This window comes from Poromitra crassiceps (genome assembly GCF_964638095.1).
Source record: "Poromitra crassiceps genome assembly, chromosome: 20".
In the NCBI taxonomy this organism is placed as follows: domain Eukaryota; kingdom Metazoa; phylum Chordata; class Actinopteri; order Beryciformes; family Melamphaidae; genus Poromitra; species Poromitra crassiceps.
The window spans coordinates 4,456,947-4,477,401 of NC_139637.1; the positions used below are offsets into that span (position 1 = coordinate 4,456,947).

The 20,455-nt window shown below is 45.9% G+C and overlaps 1 protein-coding gene across 1 annotated transcript in view; it reads left to right on the forward strand.

The window, feature by feature from the left end:
- Window positions 1–19,757, forward strand: part of LOC310794500 (NLR family CARD domain-containing protein 3-like) — a gene marked incomplete at its 5' end in the record, with an annotated part of 44,670 nt that extends 24,913 nt beyond the window's left edge. The window contains 3 exons of the mRNA XM_083656484.1: window positions 3,586–3,759; window positions 3,915–3,961; window positions 19,044–19,757. Coding sequence (XP_083512610.1) covers window positions 3,586–3,759; window positions 3,915–3,961; window positions 19,044–19,564 — 742 coding nt within the window. The 3' untranslated portion in view covers window positions 19,565–19,757. The remainder of the gene's footprint in view (window positions 1–3,585; window positions 3,760–3,914; window positions 3,962–19,043) is intronic.
- Between the last annotated feature and the right edge of the window lie 698 nt (window positions 19,758–20,455).

Here is a 20,455-nt window from a genome sequence, read left to right on the forward strand (position 1 = left end):
TGCAAATTACCACATGAAGTTACAACGATATAACGAGCCTGATTATCAATTCAAAATAAAATGTAGAGTGGCTTCATGTTGCTGGCTGCGGTGAATGCAGTGAGCGCGACAGAGGAAAAAAGGTAGCCTAATACAACTGGTCCGATGAGATGGAGGGGGGAAAAGGCTGAAGCGAAATTGAATCACCAACATCAGCCAACGCAGCCCCCCCCCCGCTACTTATATGTTCTCAAATTAATCTACAGAATGACCGTGGTATGAAATTAAATGGGGCTTTCCAGTTGCAGTGAGCAGACCGGGCGGCGCTGGATAGCCAGCTAGGGCTGTGTTACATGGAACCAGGCAACCCGGGAGACAAGCCTCTTTGACACGGCCGTCAGCAGCGGTAGCTCCCGCTGCACGGAGTGACATGGCAGTCTAGTGGAATGCTCACGAGCCAATTAAGCCCTTGAGCTCTTTACAAAAGAAACACGTCACATTTTTTCACAATACTGACAAATATGAGATCTACAATAATCTAAGCCTCGGTTAATCACCTCTAAAGTTGACAGAAGTGCATTTAGTAAGGAATTTGCAAACGAGAATTGTAAGATCTTACCTGTTGCCTGTATGAAAAGATGGTGGCGATTTCAGAATTTTCAGCCTTGCAAACCTCTCGCGGATTCTCGCGAGATCTTGAATGCCACAAAGGCCACGAAGGACAGAACACTTGCATCCTCAAGTTTTGAGAAAAGGAGGATGCATTTCTCGGCTGCATTTGAAGGAGCCTACGAAATGGGACAGCCTAGGTCGCGCGCAATGACGCAATCGGTCTTCAAATCTAGCCTTGGTGGACTGCAGCCCCTGAATTGGGACACAGCTTGTGTCTGTCTTCCGGCGGGCCGGATAGACCAGGAAGTGAAATGAAACGTTTTACGGCAGCTGCCTGCCTTCAACCGTTTCGCTCTTCCTAGCAACATACCATAAACAAGGAGAACGCCATGCTCGCTACATCCAGGGGCTTGCTACTCTCGCGAACATCTCTCATTAGATTCTAACAGTTTGTTTGGAAGTTATTTTGTTATTTTGTGGTTATGGCCGAAGTGGCTGCCGCAAACCGTTTCATTTCACTTCCTGATCTGCCCCGGCCGCAGACAGACTAATCATCAAGACAACACTGGCCGATTGGTGTTCAAGCGAGACTACTCTGCGTTGGTCTCGTCTACTATTAGAGGTAAGATGTGAGGCATCGATATTAAAATTAGACTGTTTAATAACAATCGAAAACCTTGCTCGTAGCTGCTTTAAGGCTATGCTCAGACAGTGAAGTACAGCTGTGTGGTCAGTTTTCACAACTCCCCATTGTGTGGTCATGTCCAAATTCCCCCCACCCCCGCCCCCTCTCTACTTTACACCCTACTTTACATGCTCCACATGTATGAAAGCAACATGCCTCATGTCTGAAAGGGTACACTTCACATATCCCCCGGGTCAGGCTCAGGGCAAGGGAATTGGAGGAATAACACTCCAACCTGACAGGAGGAACTAAATACAGTACCAGCAACAATTGTGCAGCCTACACATTTGAGGCCATAGAGACCTCCCAGGAAGCTACAGGATGAGGAACCAAATACATTTAACTGAGCAAAATATCTCAATAACAAAAAACAATGTCTGACTCAGAGAAATGGAGAGAAATCAATATCATCATTCAAACCAGGGAAGGTGGTTTATTTTAGGGTTACAATCCAAAAAGTTTCTCTTTGGAGGAGATGTTTGAGTCTATCCCCTCCTCTGGCAGATTTGGGGATGACTTCTATTGTCATGAAATGCCATGCATTTCAGTGTTGGGCCTCTACCCTGATGAAGGCTCTCTGTAGCTGAAACACGTTGGTCTGTTTAATTGTGTAAGATTTAGCCATGCCACAATAAAGGCTTTTTAACTGTTTTGCCTGAAACAGAGTGGCCTTGGATTTTTCAAGTTTTTCCTGTACTCTACTCCATTTTTTAACTTTTACAAGGATCCAACTTGAGCTTTTTCTCATGCTTCTCTCCACCCTCACCAAAGAGCACCTGTTTCAGTGATTTTACTAAGGACCCACGCAGCGCTTCCTCATCCCTTCTGTTAAATAAAGTTTGACTGAGCTCCAGCTAAATTGTCAAGTGTTGCAGCCTGCTTGCCACCCAGGCACTTACTATATCTAGCCTACTTAATTTATATGATATAAATGTAACCAAACAGGTTGGCTTTGTGCACACAGGATACGTAGGTTAATTTTCTTTTGGAGGGAGATCCTTTCTTGATTTGTTTGGGAAGAGGGTTTACTCTGAACAAATTTGAGAACTGAACTGAATTGAAGAAACTGAATTTCTACCTTTTGCTGTACAGTACCTCCAATACACTGGATATTGGGTTTGCATTCTCACTCTGATTATGTAAGGGTTAATGCACGACGAGGTGTCCATTATCAGAAATTATTGGACGACATGGAGGCGTAATCCGTCCGAGGCGAAGCCGCGAAGTCCAATAATTTCTGGATAATGGACACCTTGAAGTGCATTAACCCGCTTATACCATGTCCATGGTCACTTGCCAAAGAAACAAAACAAGACCATTCATTTATATTTCCATGCATTTTGCAATCAAAATCTAGTTTTCATAACCTTGAATATGAGTTGAGAACTGGCGAGACAAAATAGTCCCCTCGGCTGCTCAAGATTAGGCTATCATTGGATAAAATGGCCGCTTAGTGCCTGCACCTGGCACAATTCTAGAGTCAAGCTAACTTTGACCGACTAATGTTTTTTCTAAACTTATAAAAGTGCCATATTAAGCGTTAACGGTGGTATAGAGCTCAAACGGCTCTGTCGTGGTCGTAATCCTGCCGCATTGATATGAACGGTGAACAGACCATTTAGCTAGGTGTACATTATCACTGTACATTATCACAAATGAATGGACACCTTGCAGCCAATCAGAATCGAGTATTCACCCAGACCATGGTATAATGCTTGTTAACATTCTGCTTGGTGGTTCAAAAAGTGGCCCCTGGGCAAAGCCAGTTGAGTATCCCTGCTTTAGCCCATAGCACACCAATCAAACATTCCCAAACAACTGCCAGCATTGTTGTTGTTCTTTAACCTGATCAACAGATGGCCATTTACATCCTGCTTTACATACAGATTACTATCAGCAGACAAACACCTGTGGGTGATTTTCTCTGTCCATGTATTTTTTAAACCAGGCCGTGATACCAACATTTAGCCCTTCATAGCCCCTCTGAATGACTTTCCATGAGGGCATTTCATTCTTTCCTCTCTGAGCTGCCTCAGTTGTTGAAACCTGAAAAAGTAGAAAGAACTTATAATATTCTGTCAGACAGTGAGTAGAGAACTCTCAAACTGCAGCACATAACCACAGAGCTGACCAGCCAACTGTATGAGGCAGTAACCGTTTTGCTAGAATTTGACGGCATTATCACAACTAATTTCACAGTAGGCTACTAATCAAATCTGACATGGATTCATTTGTGTGTGTGTGTGTGTGTGTGTGTGTGTGTGTGTGTGTGTGTGTGTGTGTGTGTGTGTGTGTGTGTGTGTGTGCAGTTTGTCAGGCTGTCTGCTTACAAAGGAAGGCTGTGCTTCTCTGGCCTCAGCTCTGAGCTCCAACCCCTCCCATCTGAGAGAGCTGGACCTGAGCTACAATCATCCAGGAGGCCCAGGAGTGGAGCTGATCTCTGCTGGACTGGAGGATCCACACTGGAGACTGGACTCTCTCAGGTATATATTTAAAAAGCATCACCCTCCCCTATTTCCTCCAGTGACCCCTTCCATAAATAACGAACGGTCCCTATTATATGGAAAACCCTTCATAGGGAAGGTTTTGTTTCTGTCCTCAAATAGAATACTCTGGTCTGACTTTGTTTGCCCCACAGTGTGGACCATGGTGGAGTCCAGTGGTTGAAACCAGGCCTGAGGAAGTGTAAGTGTTTATCTCCTTAATAAATGCACGACCGTCTGTCTGTATGTTCTCTGTTTATCACACATCTCCAGAGCCGTTCGTCCGATCGACTTCAAACTTGCCGAGTGTGTTTCTGAGACACTGAGAAAATGCAGTGTTGAATAGTGCAAATTAGACACATGACATGTTCAATATTAATACTTTTAGACAAGATTTTTACTATAAGCACCGCCCCACTGGGATGTGCTGGCGAGCAACCAGCGAGCTGGAAGCTGTGTGGCGCTGGCGGAGCTTAATAATATATGTGAAATTTGTGGACCTATAGGAGGTAAATCTGTGCATGGATTTTATTTTCTCCAGCGGATATCTTAAGGCTGCAACACACCACCAAAACTTCAAAAGACAAAGAATGCCGACTGTTGCATCACCTCACGTCTCCTGTGTCGCGGCCAAAAATGTGCACTTGAACACACTGCAAAGACAACAGTCAACTAGTATAGCACATACGTTACTGTGACTGCATGAGACCATAGTCAAGTCAAGTTTATTTGTATAGCCCTAATTCACAAGCATGTCTCAGAGGACTTCACAGAAAATATGTCTAGCTAATTCTAGCTGACACAACAGTAGCAATTACAGTAGTAAGGAAAACACATTGAACAATCATATGATAGAGAGATATAGAAAATATAGAAATATAGAATAGAAAGGGTGCCATGCTTTAGGGTAGAATGGGTGCCATGCTTTAGAATAGTGGGGGAGGAGAGATCAGGAGAGGGAAGAGGTGGTGCAGGGGAGGGAGAGCAGGAGGAATGTGAGAGAGAGCAGGAAAGTGATCAGGTGGGGAGGGAATGGGAAATATGGGGGAGGAGAGAGCAGGGAAGGGGAGGAGGTGGGGGAGGAGCAGGGGAAGGGGAAAGAGAGAGCAGGAGAGGGGAGGAGGGAGGGAGAGCGGGGGATGTGGGGGAGGAGAGTGCAGGGAAAGGGAGAAGGTGGGGAGGGAATGGGAAATGTGGGGGAGGAGAGAGGAGGGAAGGAGCAGGGGAAGGGGGAAAGATAAAGATAATGGGTGCCATGCTTTAGAATAGTGGGGGAGGATAGTTCAGGAAAGGGAGGAGGTGGGGAGGGAGAGCAGGGGGAGTAAGAGAGAGTATGAGGAGAGAACAGGGAAAGGAGGGGATGCCATGCTTTAGCATACGGCCCGCGGGCCGTATGTTACGGGCCGTATGCGGGCCGTATGTTGCCCATGTATGAGCTAATCTATCTCCTAACCTAAGCTATTCTAACCTACCGGCATCCCTCTACCAGTGATGGAGGGCACCGATGCCCCCCACCCCGGCCCCCGCCCCCACACACATAAGGCGTGGGAGAGAAGGCCAGGCCGGGAGACAGCGGCACCCCCCTCACCCCCAGTGCACACCACATGGATTGCCTCAGTGACTTGTTGGCTGAGGAGGAACCTTGTGAGGGCCGATGTGCTGTAGGGGCCCAACTATGGACCCCCCTCCGGGACAGGCCGAGAAGATGCCGGGCTAACCATTTACAGAGTTTCACATTATAGAAATACAATTTACAAAACAGAAAATTGAAAATGTAAATAGGAGTCCAACAAAAGCAATACGAAAATGTAGTCTTTAACTCATTGAGTGCAAGCCACTTTTGGAGAACGGACGCTCCCAGTGCCAGAGTTTCAGAGCGTTTTCAGTGATTTCTCGAGGCCCACAGAATATTGTGTGATATTACTATGTAAACACCGAACATGCACAAAGAACGAGCTGACTCTATTGTATCATCAGCAAAAAAAAGTTTATTGATGCCATTTTCCGTTCTTTAGTTATGAGCCGGAGAAGATACGTTGTTTTGAGCAAATACAGGCGTTTCAAATTAGAAGCTGAGTTATTCCGCCTTTTGTGAAATGAAGCATTTCAAGCACATTCACTGACTCTGAAGATAATATTTTCTGATGTAGTGACGTGGTGTAGTTGTGTGGTGCCCTGCGTGCCCCACCCCCCTCTCCCCCCCTCAGCTGCAAACTCCTCCCCACACTAACACACAGCCTAACACGCACCCAGTCTATTTTCGGAGTGCTCCGTTTTTGTGCGCCGGCTCCCAGCGCGACACGGAAACGCCAAATGGTTTGGCCCTTCGGCGTCGGGTGCTGCTTTTCTGGCGGCTAATCGTGTGGAGAAACTATGCAGACAGACAGACAGAGGCAGAGGGGCTCAGTTGTGGGGGCGGATTGACTGCTGTTTGCAACCAACGTCAGCTCCAGACAGAGCAATCTATATGGCTCTGGCTGCAGCATGAGCGGTTTCTCTTTCATCACGGGGCTTTTTCCTGCTGTTTTCCGGACCTTTCTCTAATCTGGAGAGCACTGTCGCCACCTAATGAGTCCGTAAAATAGGTTATACACCTTCAATAGCTACAATATTTGTACAGGAGATGCCTGAGGCTTTGATCCACGTCCCACCGTCAAAAAACGCAATTGACGAACATACTCGTCCTTGGCACTCTACGTTAGTATCTGAATTGACGAACATACTCGTCCTTGGCACTCAATGAGTTAAATGATCCTAAGATCAGGGAAGAAAGTTGAAAGTGTAAAAAGGTAGATTCCAAAAAGAAATAGAAAATTGAGTCTTTAAGTGTTAGTAAGTTCAGGGTATACTAGCTAATTAGCTAGCTGAAAAGGGGGAAAATGATCAGGAGTTCCACGAGGGTGATCTGAGAGATCCATGAGTCTGCATTGGTGGCATCGACCGAGATGAGAGGAGGGGAGGATAGGGGTCGGTGGTGATGATGAGGCCGGGGAAGGTGGGAGGCGAAGGAGTAGTGGGTAGATGGGCCAGAGTGATGACAGGTGGCCAGGACGATGATGATCGGATCGAGGGCTGCGGTGGCGCTCGACGGGCGGGCGGGGGTGCAAGTCAGGCCAGTGAAGGACACCTGAGGAGGAGAGAGAGAAGAGGGGAGAGCCAGTATGAAGGAATCTGCACAGAGGTGGAACTAAGTTTGGCAGCTAATAATTTCCTGCCTATACTCCTGGGACAACTGATACTATACTACAAAATCAAGTCTAGATTTATACTGATACTGCTGGCTTGAGACAGCCCGCTCAGCAGTTCAGGACTGAGTTTATTCAGCGGATATTAGATATTCTGTCCATACTACTAGGATGACTAATACTATACTGCTAATTCAGGTCTAGGTAGTCTAGGTCTAAGTTTAGACTGATACTGCTGGCTTGAGATAGCCCGCTCAGCAGTTCAGGACTACGTTTGTTCTATTGTGCTATTAGATTTTCTATCTAAGCTACTGGGTCGACTGATGCCATATTATTAAATTAGGTCTAAATCTAAGTTTATACTGATATTGCTGGCTTGAGACAGCCCGCTCAGCAATTCAGGATTATATTCATATACTCAACCGCTAATAAATGTTTCCAGAGAATGACACCATCAAACACAACCATATGATTGGGAAAATAAATGGGTTTTGAGTGTAGTTTTGAAGATTTCAATAGAGCCAGCTTCCCTAACTGACCATAGGACTGTGCATATAAACCAGATACATAAAACAAAGCAGTGTTTGCCAATATCTGATAAAAAATAGTTGCAAATGGCCCTGCTGTTGTCAGGCCTTGCCTGGTCTTTTGCTTGTGAAAGAAGAAAGGAAGAAGTAGATGGGTAAATATAAGGAGAAACTGAACTAAATGTGTCCTATCACAGGCTCAAAGGGCTTTCCTGAAGCCCATGCTGTTGTGAAGATTTTGAGTGACATCACTGATGATATTACTCAGGCCCACCTACTTAGCCATCACCACTGAGTGACATCACTGATGATATTACTCAGGCCCACCTACTTAGCCATCACCACTGAGTGACATCACTGATGACATTACTCAGGCCCACCTACTTAGCCATCACCACTGAGTGACATCATAGTTGTCATAACCAGCTTTTGTCCTATATCACTTGAAAGTTGCTCATTAAATAGACTCCTCGGACATAATAAACTTAACGACCTGATCTGTCAGAGGACCTATCGAGGACTGTTCTGCTTCTTTTACAACAGCGCCTCCAGTCATTATGTTGCAGTGGAACAAACTGTTAGGCTTTGCTTCTTATCAATGTAAGCTCTTTGGCACAAATGGTGATGTGTGTTGTTACAGCGTGTGCACATGTACGTTTTCATAGAACATAAAAGGTGAAACAGGGAGGAGAAACTGACAGGAGGGGAGCTTTAAAACCCCCATCAGTAACTTTTTCACATTAATATAACAGCTTTTTAGTCATTGAAGATGGTCCTGTGTATTCTAAGAGGCAGAATGTCGCCTCTATTGGTCACACAGCGCCCTCCAAAGGCCTCTCCTGGCACTAAGCATTTTGTGCCTGCGTCCCGTAGACAGCATGAGCGGCATACCGCGCATGCGCTGTACAGCGGAAGCGCTGTGTTCAGTAAAACAAGGAAGTAACTCGGTGCGGATTTGATACGAAAATGACGTTTGGATTATTATTTCATCATGTGGTGAGGGGGGCAACCTCCATTCCGACATACCCCTATTACGACAATCCTCTATTACGACATCCCCCTATTACGACATGCCTCTATTACGACATGCCCGACGTGCCCCTATTACGACACATTTTAGTACCGCCATTCCGACAGTTTAGGTTCGCCAACATAGCCTACATGCCCGCAACGGGGTCATGCCTATGTTCCCCGGGTCCTATGTTCCCCGCTCCCGAAAAAGGGTCCTATGTTCCCCGCTCATGGGGCGAGTCGGCGAGTGCAAACAGCAAAATCTCGAGGTTGTGAGACTTCATTGAAAGACTGCATGAGGGAAAGCTCGAGTCTAATAGGCTCAGATATATGCACACATTCGAGTCTGACAGTAAAAATAAATTATAAGTTGGTGACTGCGCAGCGGCAGCAGCAGCAGCAACATATTAGCCTACATTTTTCAGAGAGGGAGAGAGAGAGAGAGAGAGAGAGAGTGAGATCAATATTTGCAACATTCATGCAGCACAAATCGCCTCTGCCTATATAACCCACAGCCATGCACAAGTTCTGTAAAGCCATTCAAATATATTGTTTAATTTCGCTTGATATAGCCTAGCCGCAGGGAAAGTATAGACTAAGTAAGAACTGGTGAGAAACTGCTGGCCGCCACCTATTAGCTGTCGGTGGAGGTGATTTCTCCGCTAAAGAAAGCCATTCATTAATTATTAATTATTAAAGCAGGCCTATTTGTTTTCGTTTCCTATATATTTTCGTTGTCATGTTAGGGTATCCGTTCCGTTCATTTTATGAAGTTAGAATTTAGCCTACAGTTAATGTGTTTTTGAGTTTGGTATTAGGCTATTGTATTTGATAAATAAGAGCCGCAAGCTAAAACAGACAGCCGGTGTAAAACAGTTTGACCTTTTTTTCTATCACAATCCAGTCATATAAATGGAAAAATAACACATACAAATATATAGTTAATTTCCTCTGCACCTGTCGGATGCGACTTGGATGTGTGTGTTTTTAACTGTTTTAGATCAAAACAGAACATGCGGAGGAACACTCATATGAATAGTTAGTGATCGCCCTAATCAAAATTACCTGACAGCTCCATGGTGCTGAAACAGTGCACCGCAAGCATAATGGGCGAAGAAAAAATAAAACGAAATAATAAGTGTTATATCACTACGTGGCCGACAGATGCTTCTCTAGCCTGTATAAATGTTACAAATTGCTATAGGGAAAACTTTCGTATTGTGGCTGTGCCAGGAAAACGTGATCCTCCCGTCTCAAATCAAAACGAGCCTGGATTGACTGGCTGCCCCTGTAAAATAAACAAATAGCCTATAGCCTATGGAAATCAGTGGTTATCAATTCAAGTCGCAGGCGAAAACTCGCAATGCAACTTGTGATGATAATAGCCTAGTAATGACATTTATATTAATTACCTCATGTCGGAATGGGGGAATGTTTGAAAAAAAAGTAAGGTGCCGCTACTGCGACAATGGAAAAAAAATTGTCGTAGTAGTGGCACGTTTGAAAAAAAATGGAAATGCCACCACTCCGACAATTAGACGTCAATGTCTAAGTAGAGGCATGTCGGAATAGCAGCATGTAACCATGTGGTGAGTACCCAATGTCACATGTACATAGAGCTTTCTGGCGCTGTGTTTTGTTGACTTTGAATGGCGATACTGATACAGACTATTGCACCCAGAGGGCGCAGTTTCCCCAATAGCAAAACTTGGAAAAGTTGCTGAATGGCTTTAAAGTCGAGCTGAACCCAAAAATGAATTTTCTTTTCTTTTAGTTCAAATACCTGGGTATGCAGTGCACCTATGTATACCAAAAAAAATCACAAAAATCTAATTTCTTTAGTTTTTCACACTTTTTCACATCAAAAGTTAATTTTTCAAGATTTCATTCATAACCGTAAACTAAAGTTTGCTGAAGTCACATAGTACTATAACATTTCTACCCCATTTCATCCAATCATATCACGACATGGCAGCTGTCAATCAAATCTTCATTTCAGCATAATTTTCTCTTCTAAATGAAGGAGAAAATGGCGCCTAGTGCCTGTCATCTGGCAGAATTCCTATCCCATAAACTAACTACTAACTTGGCCATTTGTATGTTGATATACACAATAAAGAAAACGGTTATGCCTAAGAATGCAAAGAAATGTAACTGGCTCGTTAAAACTCGCATTCCAGGAATATTGTATTTACCACAATAGCGTTAATGGCGCGTGCCTGAGAGCCTGGTTGTCAGGGGTCGCACCTCGGATATTCCAGGCCGACGGGCTGCACTCTCCACTCCGGCAGCTGGCTGCCTGCGGCTTGCTGAGCTCCACTCAGCCACTAAACCTCGCGTCACCAGTCTCTTCCCGAGGAGAGCGCCGCAACACCCTGAATCCCACTCGATTTGGGGGTGGAACACGCCAGGATTGGCCAAAGCCCAATCCAGTCCCCAGAATTGTCAAATAAAATCATCGACATGCTACTATGACCCGCCTCTCAACCTGTCATCTCAGACAAGTTATGTTTTCAGTCTGAAACGGACTCTGACCCACGCGCCACTTGGGCTCCGAACGGGTTTGGGTTTAAGCACCACAGACACACTGTCAACCCCTATAGGAATATTATAGAGATATTAACACCCTCAGATCACAGACACACTGTCAACCCCTATAGGAATATTATATGGATATTAACACCCTCAGGTCACAGACACACTGTCAACCCCTATAGGAATATTATATGGATATTAACACCCTCAGGTCACAGACACACTGTCAACCCCTATAGGAATATTATAGATATTAACACCCTCAGGTCACAGACACACTGTCAACCCCTATAGGAATATTATAGATATTAACACCCTCAGGTCACAGACACACTGTCAACCCCTATAGGAATATTATAGAGATATTAACACCCTCAGGTCACAGACACACTGTCAACCCCTATAGGAATATTATAGGGATATTAACACCCTCAGGTCACAGACACACTGTCAACCCCTATAGGAATATTATAGGGATATTAACACCCTCAGGTCACAGACACACTGTCAACCCCTATAGGAATATTATAGGGATATTAACACCCTCGGTCACAGACACACTGTCAACCCCTATAGGAATATTATAGAGATATTAACACCCTCAGATCACAGACACACTGTCAACCCCTATAGGAAAATTATAGGGATATTAACACCCTCAGGTCACAGACACACTGTCAACCCCTATAGGAATATTATAGATATTAACACCCTCAGGTCACAGACACACTGTCAACCCCTATAGGAATATTATAGGGATATTAACACCCTCAGGTCACAGACACACTGTCAACCCCTATAGGAATATTATAGATATTAACACCCTCAGGTCACAGACACACTGTCAACCCCTATAGGAATATTATAGATATTAACACCCTCAGGTCACAGACACACTGTCAACCCCTATAGGAATATTATAGGGATATTAACACCCTCAGGTCACAGACACACTGTCAACCCCTATATGAATATTATAGGGATATTAACACCCTCAGGTCACAGACACACTGTCAACCCCTATATGAATATTATAGGGATATTAACACCCTCAGGTCACAGACACACTGTCAACCCCTATAGGAATATTATAGGGATATTAACACCCTCAGGTCACAGACACACTGTCAACCCCTATAGGAATATTATAGATATTAACACCCTCAGGTCACAGACACACTGTCAACCCCTATAGGAATATTATAGGGATATTACACCCTGAGGTCACAGACACACTGTCAACCCCTATAGGAATATTATAGAGATATTAACACCCTCAGGTCACAGACACACTGTCAACCCCTATAGGAATATTATAGAGATATTAACACCCTCAGGTCACAGACACACTGTCAACCCCTATAGGAATATTATAGGGATATTAACACCCTCAGGTCACAGACACACTGTCAACCCCTATAGGAATATTATAGAGATATTAACACCCTCAGGTCACAGACACACTGTCAACCCCTATAGGAATATTATAGGGATATTAACACCCTCAGGTCACAGACACACTGTCAACCCCTATAGGAATATTATAGGGATATTAACACCCTCAGATCACAGACACACTGTCAACCCCTATAGGAATATTATAGGGATATTAACACCCTCAGGTCACAGACACACTGTCAACCCCTATAGGAATATTATAGATATTAACACCCTCAGGTCACAGACACACTGTCAACCCCTATATGAATATTATAGGGATATTAACACCCTCAGGTCACAGACACACTGTCAACCCCTATAGGAATATTATAGGGATATTAACACCCTCAGGTCACAGACACACTGTCAACCCCTATATGAATATTATAGGGATATTAACACCCTCAGGTCACAGACACACTGTCAACCCATATAGGAATATTATAGATATTAACACCCTCAGGTCACAGACACACTGTCAACCCCTATATGAATATTATAGGGATATAAACACCCTCAGGTCACAGACACACTGTCAACCCCTATATGAATATTATAGGGATATTAACACCCTCAGGTCACAGACACACTGTCAACCCCTATAGGAATATTATAGATATTAACACCCTCAGGTCACAGACACACTGTCAACCCCTATAGGAATATTATAGAGATATTAACACCCTCAGGTCACAGACACACTGTCAACCCCTATAGGAATATTATAGAGATATTAACACCCTCAGGTCACAGACACACTGTCAACCCCTATATGAATATTATAGGGATATTAACACCCTCAGGTCACAGACACACTGTCAACCCCTATAGGAATATTATAGAGATATTAACACCCTCAGGTCACAGACACACTGTCAACCCCTATAGGAATATTATATGGATATTAACACCCTCAGGTCACAGACACACTGTCAACCCCTATAGGAATATTATAGATATTAACACCCTCAGGTCACAGACACACTGTCAACCCCTATAGGAATATTATATGGATATTAACACCCTCAGGTCACAGACACACTGTCAACCCCTATAGGAATATTATAGATATTAACACCCTCAGGTCACAGACACACTGTCAACCCCTATAGGAATATTATAGAGATATTAACACCCTCAGGTCACAGACACACTGTCAACCCCTATAGGAATATTATAGAGATATTAACACCCTCAGGTCACAGACACACTGTCAACCCCTATATGAATATTATAGGGATATTAACACCCTCAGGTCACAGACACACTGTCAACCCCTATAGGAATATTATAGAGATATTAACACCCTCAGGTCACAGACACACTGTCAACCCCTATATGAATATTATAGGGATATTAACACCCTCAGGTCACAGACACACTGTCAACCCCTATAGGAATATTATAGGGATATTAACACCCTCAGGTCACAGACACACTGTCAACCCCTATAGGAATATTATAGGGATATTAACACCCTCAGGTCACAGACACACTGTCAACCCCTATATGAATATTATAGGGATATTAACACCCTCAGGTCACAGACACACTGTCAACCCATATAGGAATATTATAGATATTAACACCCTCAGGTCACAGACACACTGTCAACCCCTATATGAATATTATAGGGATATTAACACCCTCAGGTCACAGACACACTGTCAACCCCTATATGAATATTATAGGGATATTAACACCCTCAGGTCACAGACACACTGTCAACCCCTATAGGAATATTATAGAGATATTAACACCCTCAGGTCACAGACACACTGTCAACCCCTATAGGAATATTATAGAGATATTAACACCCTCAGGTCACAGACACACTGTCAACCCCTATAGGAATATTATAGGGATATAAACACCCTCAGGTCACAGACACACTGTCAACCCCTATAGGAATATTATAGAGATATTAACACCCTCAGGTCACAGACACACTGTCAACCCCTATAGGAATATTATATGGATATTAACACCCTCAGATCACAGACACACTGTCAACCCCTATAGGAATATTATAGGGATATTAACACCCTCAGGTCACAGACACACTGTCAACCCCTATAGGAATATTATAGGGATATTAACACCCTGGGGCCAGTTGCACCAACTGGTCTTACACTGGTCTTAAGCTAAGTTGGTCGTAACTTTACGACCTAACAGCTACGCCGGTTGCACCAAGACGGCTTAAGCCTTCTTTTCACTACGACCAGGCGTAACTCTTACGCCTGGTCAGGAGGAGGCGTAGCGCCTGCCTGTAACAGAGATCTCTTATCAGCGGAGATCTTTTTGAGTCTTTACCGTCATCGTCGTAACACAGCCAGTTCTCCGTCTTTGAAGCATGATGTTAGATTACAACAAACTAGTTGTGTGGCTTAGCCTTCCCAAATGTTGCCGTTAATTTTTTAGAATTTAATACATAGAATTGGGAATGTTACATTCAATTTCATTCAGACTGTCTGTCTGGCTCAATCGCCGCCATTTTTCCCCCGGAGCGAGGGAGGGTGGGAGGAGTGTAGTGTAGTGATGCACTTACAGTAGTGGCTGAGAGAGCGTAGTGGCACAGTGACGCTACGACCAGCATAGTTAAGACCAGACGTAAGCCCTGTTGGTGCAACAGGCGTAAATCCACTCTAAAGACTGGTCTTAACTAAGACCGACGTAGGAGTTACGACCAGGCATAGTTAAGACCAGTTGGTGCAACCGGCCCCTGAGGTCTAAGGGTATTTTTTTGGAACTGAACGTCACCAAAGTGACATCGGGCGATGTCACTTTCGTGACACAAAACTAAATCAAATTGTGACTGACAGACACCACACGCCCGCCCATCCATCTAGGCAATTTTATTATAGGATATATAACATACTTGATTATCAGGCTGCTATGCGGCCTGATAATCTAGTTTGCTGGTATTATGCTGTGTGTGTGTGTGTGTGTGTGTGTGTGTGTGTGTGTGTGTGTGTGTGTGTGTGTGTGTGTGTGTGTAAGGTATCGGTAGGTGGCACTATGCCGAATTGCATGAAATCCGGCACTGAAATCCGTGATGTCCCCCTCAGCGCATTCCCCGAGTGTGAAGTTGATCCGCCGAATGGTTCTCGAGATAAACAAAATTTGTGTTGCCAGTAGGTGGCGCTATGCCAATTGCACAAATTCAGCACTGCACTCTATCAGGTCCCCCTAAGCCACACATGGGCAAAATACAGCCCACGCATGCGGTGTGGCCCACGATGGAATTGCATTTTTTTTTCTTTTTTTCTTTTTTTCTTTTTTTCTTTTTTTTTACACTGCACCTGAACACAACATACAAGATACCTGCTGAATAAGTGTCCAAATGTTCATGTCATTCTGGCCAATACTCCACTTCTATTATAACAGTTCATTTCTAGCGGGCCTGGGGCCACATTTGGCCCCAGGCCCGGACTCAAAGAAAAACAAAACGACCCCCAAAAACTCAATAAAAGGCAGAATTATGTTAATAAAACTCATCTGCTACAGCCATTGGATTTGTATCACTATTATATCAGGAGATTAACAAGAAATTACCAATCACAACAGGAGAGAGGGTTAAAAATAGGGTGACTCCCGTGAAAATCAGGAGTGTTGGCAGGTATGGTCTCCAATGTGTGGCCCTTCACTTACTTGATGTAAGCCAGTATGGCCCTCAGGAAAAACATGTTGCCCACACCTGCCCTAAGCGCTTTCCCCAAGTTTGAAGTTGATCGGACTAACGGTTATCGAGATAAAGCGCTTTCTGTGTTTGCCAGTAGGTGGTGCTATGCCGAATAGCATGAAACTTGACGTAAGGTGTGTGTGTGTGGGGGGGTGAGGTGTGTGTGGGGGGGGTGAGGTGTCTGTGTGTGTTGGGGGGGGGGGGGTGAGCTGTCTGTGTGTGGGGGGTGAGGTGTGTGGGGTGAGGTGAGGTGTCTGTGTGTGGGGGGGGGGGGTGAGCTGTCTGTGTGTGTGTGTGGGGGGGGGGGGTGAGGTGTGTGTGTGGGTGGGTGGGGTGAGGTGTCTGTGTGTGGGGGGGGTGAGCTGTCTGTGTGTGTGGGGGGGGTGAGGTGTGTGGGGGGGTGAGCTGTCTGTGTGTGTGTGTGGGGGGGGGTGAGGTGTGTGTGTGTGTGTGTGTGTGTGTGTGTGTGTGGGGGGTGAGGTGAGGTGTCTGTGTGCGTGTGTGGGGGGGGGTGAGGTGTGTGTGTGTGTGGGGGGGGGGTGAGCTGTCTGTGTGTGTGTGTGGGGGGGGGTGATGTGTGTGTGTGGGGTGAGGTGTCTGTGTGAGGTGAGGGGGTGAGGTGTCTGTGTATGTGGGGGGGGGGGGGTGAGGTGTCTGTGTGTGTGGGGTGGGTGAGGTGAGGTGTCTGTGTATGTGGGGGGGGGTGAGGTGTGTGTGTGTGTGGGGGGGGGGGGTGAGGTGAGGTGTCTGTGTATGTGGGGGGGGGGTGAGGTGTGTGTGTGGGGGGGGTGAGGTGAGGTGTCTGTGTATGTGGGGGGGGGGGTGAGGTGTCTGTGTGTGTGTGGGGGGGTGAGGTGTCTGTGTGTGTGTGTGTGGGGGGGGTGAGGTGAGGTGTCTGTATGTGGGGGGGGTGAGGTGTGTGTGTGGGGGGGGGAGGTGAGGTGTCTGTGTGTGGGGGGGTGAGGTGTCTGTGTGTGTGGGGGGGTGAGGTGAGGTGTCTGTGTATGTGGGGGGGGTGAGGTGTCTGTGTATGGGGGGGGGGTGAGGTGTCTGTGTGTGTGGGGGGGGTGAGGTGTCTGTGTGTGTGTGGGGGTGAGGTGTCTGTGTGTGTGTGGGGGGGTGAGGTGTCTGTGTGTGTGGGGGGGGGTGAGGTGTCTGTGTGTATGTGGTGGGGTGAGGTGTCTGTGTGTGTGTGGGGGGGGTGAGGTGTCTGTGTGTGTGGGGGGGTGAGGTGTCTGTGTGTGTGGGGGGGGGTGAGGTGTCTGTGTGTGTGGGGGGGGTGAGGTGTCTGTGTGTATGTGGTGGGGTGAGGTGTCTGTGTGTGTGTGGGGGGGTGAGGTGTCTGTGTATGTGGTGGGGTGAGGTGTGTGTGTGGGGAGGTGAGGTGTCTGTGTGTGGGGGGGGTGAGGTGAGGTGTCTGTGTATGTGGGGGGGGTGAGGTGTCTGTGTGGGGGGGGGGTGAGGTGTCTGTGTGTGGGGGGGGGGTGAGGTGTCTGTGTGTGTGTGGGGGGGGGGTGAGGTGTCTGTGTGTGTGTGGGGGGGTGAGGTGTCTGTGTGTATGTGGTGGGGTGAGGTGTCTGTGTGTATGTGGTGGGGTGAGGTGTCTGTGTGTGTGTGGGGAGGTGAGGTGTCTGTGTGTGGGGGGGGTGAGGTGAGGTGTCTGTGTATGTGGGGGGGGTGAGGTGTCTGTGTGGGGGGGGGGTGAGGTGTCTGTGTGTGGGGGGGGGTGAGGTGTCTGTGTGTGTGTGGGGGGGGGGTGAGGTGTCTGTGTGTGTGTGGGGGGGTGAGGTGTCTGTGTGTGTGTGTGGGGGGGTGAGGTGTCTGTGTGTGTGGGGGGGTGAGGTGTCTGTGTGTATGTGGTGGGGTGAGGTGTCTGTGTGTGTGTGGGGGGGTGAGGTGTGTGTGTGGGGGGGGGGGTGAGGTGTCTGTGTATGTGGGGGGGTGAGGTGTCTGTGTGTATGTGGTGGGGTGAGGTGTCTGTGTGTATGTGGTGGGGTGAGGTGTCTGTGTGTATGTGGTGGGGTGAGGTGTCTGTGTGTGTGTGGGGGGGGTGAGGTGTCTGTGTATGTGGGGGGGGTGAGGTGTGTGTGTATGTGGGGGGGTGAGGTGTGTGTGTGTGGGGGGGGTGAGGTGTCTGTGTATGTGGGGGGTGAGGTGAGGTGTGTGTGTGTGTGTGTATGTGGGGGGGGGGGTGAGGTGTCTGTGTGTGTGGGGGGTGAGGTGAGGTGTGTGTGTGTATGTGGGGGGGGCTGAGGTGTGTGTGTGTGTGGGGGGTGAGGTGAGGTGTCTGTGTATGTGGGGGGTGATGTGAGGTGTGTGTGTGTATGTGGGGTGGGGGGGGGGTGAGGTGTCTGTGTGTGTGGGGGGTGAGGTGAGGTGTGTGTGTGTGTGTGTGTGTGTGTGTGGTGTGTGTGTGTGTGTGTGTGTGTGTGGTGTGTGTGTGTGTGTGTGTGTGTGTGTGTGTGTGTGGTGTGTGTGTGTGTGTGTGTGTGTGTGTGTGTGTGTGTGTGTGTGGTGTGTGTGTGTGTGTGTGTGTGTGTGTGTGTGTGTGTGTGTGTGTCCTACTCTGGTATGAACATGAGAAAAGGCAGATTGAAGTAGAGTTTGGACTTGAACATGTTTGACTATATAAATGATATCAATGGTGTTAAAAGCAGTGTTATGCTTTGACAGAGACATCAGAATAGCCTCCTTTGTTTCAGCTAAATAAAGTATTAAACAGTCAACTGCTGACATGGAAAGTCCCTCACAGCAGCTTGTGACATCTCTTCATTCAGTCCTGCTGTGAATGAAGATGATGGCTGATAGAATGTGTCACCATGAAAGTGTTCATAAATCAACAGATAATAAACAGCTCTATTAGAATCAAAAGAGATTCTGTATTGAGTCTTGTTGTCTCATCAGATGCCTGTGAACTCACACTGGACCCAAACACAGCAGAGAGACACCTCCTCCTGTCTGAAGACAACAGAAAGGTGATGAGGGTGACAGAGGTGCAGCCATATCCTGATCACCCAGAGAGATTTGACTACTATCCTCAGCTGCTGTGTAGAGATGGTTTGACTGGTCGCTGTTACTGGGAGGTGAAGAGGAAAGGAGTGGTTCATATAGGAGTGACCAGCAGGAGAGAAGGGGGTTATGACAACATGATTGGAGGGAATGAAAAGTCCTGGTTTCTGTGCTGCTATGATGCTGGTTACAGAGCCTATCACAATAACAGATACACAGAAATACCTCTCTCCTCCTCCTCTCACTCTAACAGAGTCGCAGTGTATCTTGACTGGCCTGCTGGCTCTCTGTCCTTCTACACAGTTTCCTCTGACAAACTGATTCATCTCCACACGTTTAACTGCACCTTCACTGAACCTCTGTACCCTGGGTTTGTGTTAGCCAGGCCTTATGATTCCTCAGTGTCTCTGTGTTAGTTAGAGGAGTGAGAGAGAAACACACTGTTACCAAACACAGCTGCTGACATGATGCTTCACTCTGTACAGGATCTCACACACACACACACACACACACACACACACACACACACACACACTCACACTCACACACACACACACACACACACACACACAGTCTGTTGTTGATGATTGACAGGTTAAAATCTCTTTATTTTGGACCTTTGTTATGTTTGTATTTTATTCATGTCACCAAACTAAACATCTCTCATGTTTCCAACAATTTAAGGTTAAATTCACATTGTTTGATCGTGTTGCTTTCAAACATTTGATTCTATACTTTTTATATAGCCTAACTTTTACTTTTTAATAACTTTGACTTAACATGTGATTACAATGTTCCTCAAATCAAATCATATCTTGTTGATATGAGGTCATGAAGAGGTAACACTTTACAATAAGGGTACATTAATTAAGGGTTAATTAATGCTTAGTTAATGCTTAATAAGCATGAATTAACATGAATTAACAGGGTTAGTAAAGCTTAGTAAGCCTTAATTAACCCTTAATTAACATTAACTAATGTGCATTAAGTAAGGGTTGGTTAATGCTTAATAAGCATTAATTAACACACCGTAATTAACATGACTAGTAGTGCTTAATAAGCATCCATTAACCCTTAATTAACATTAATTTGAGGTTTGCTGGTTCCGTTTCTTCATGTGGCCCTAATTTATATGCATGTTCTATAAGCATTACTTAACTGTAATTAACCATATATTAATGCTGTTTGCGACCCTTATTGTAAAGTTGCAAACATATATCCCTTAAGTAACACTTAATAAAAGCTTGAGTGTGCCTAATAAGCATTACTTACCTGTAATAAACCATGTATTAATGCTCTTTGTGACC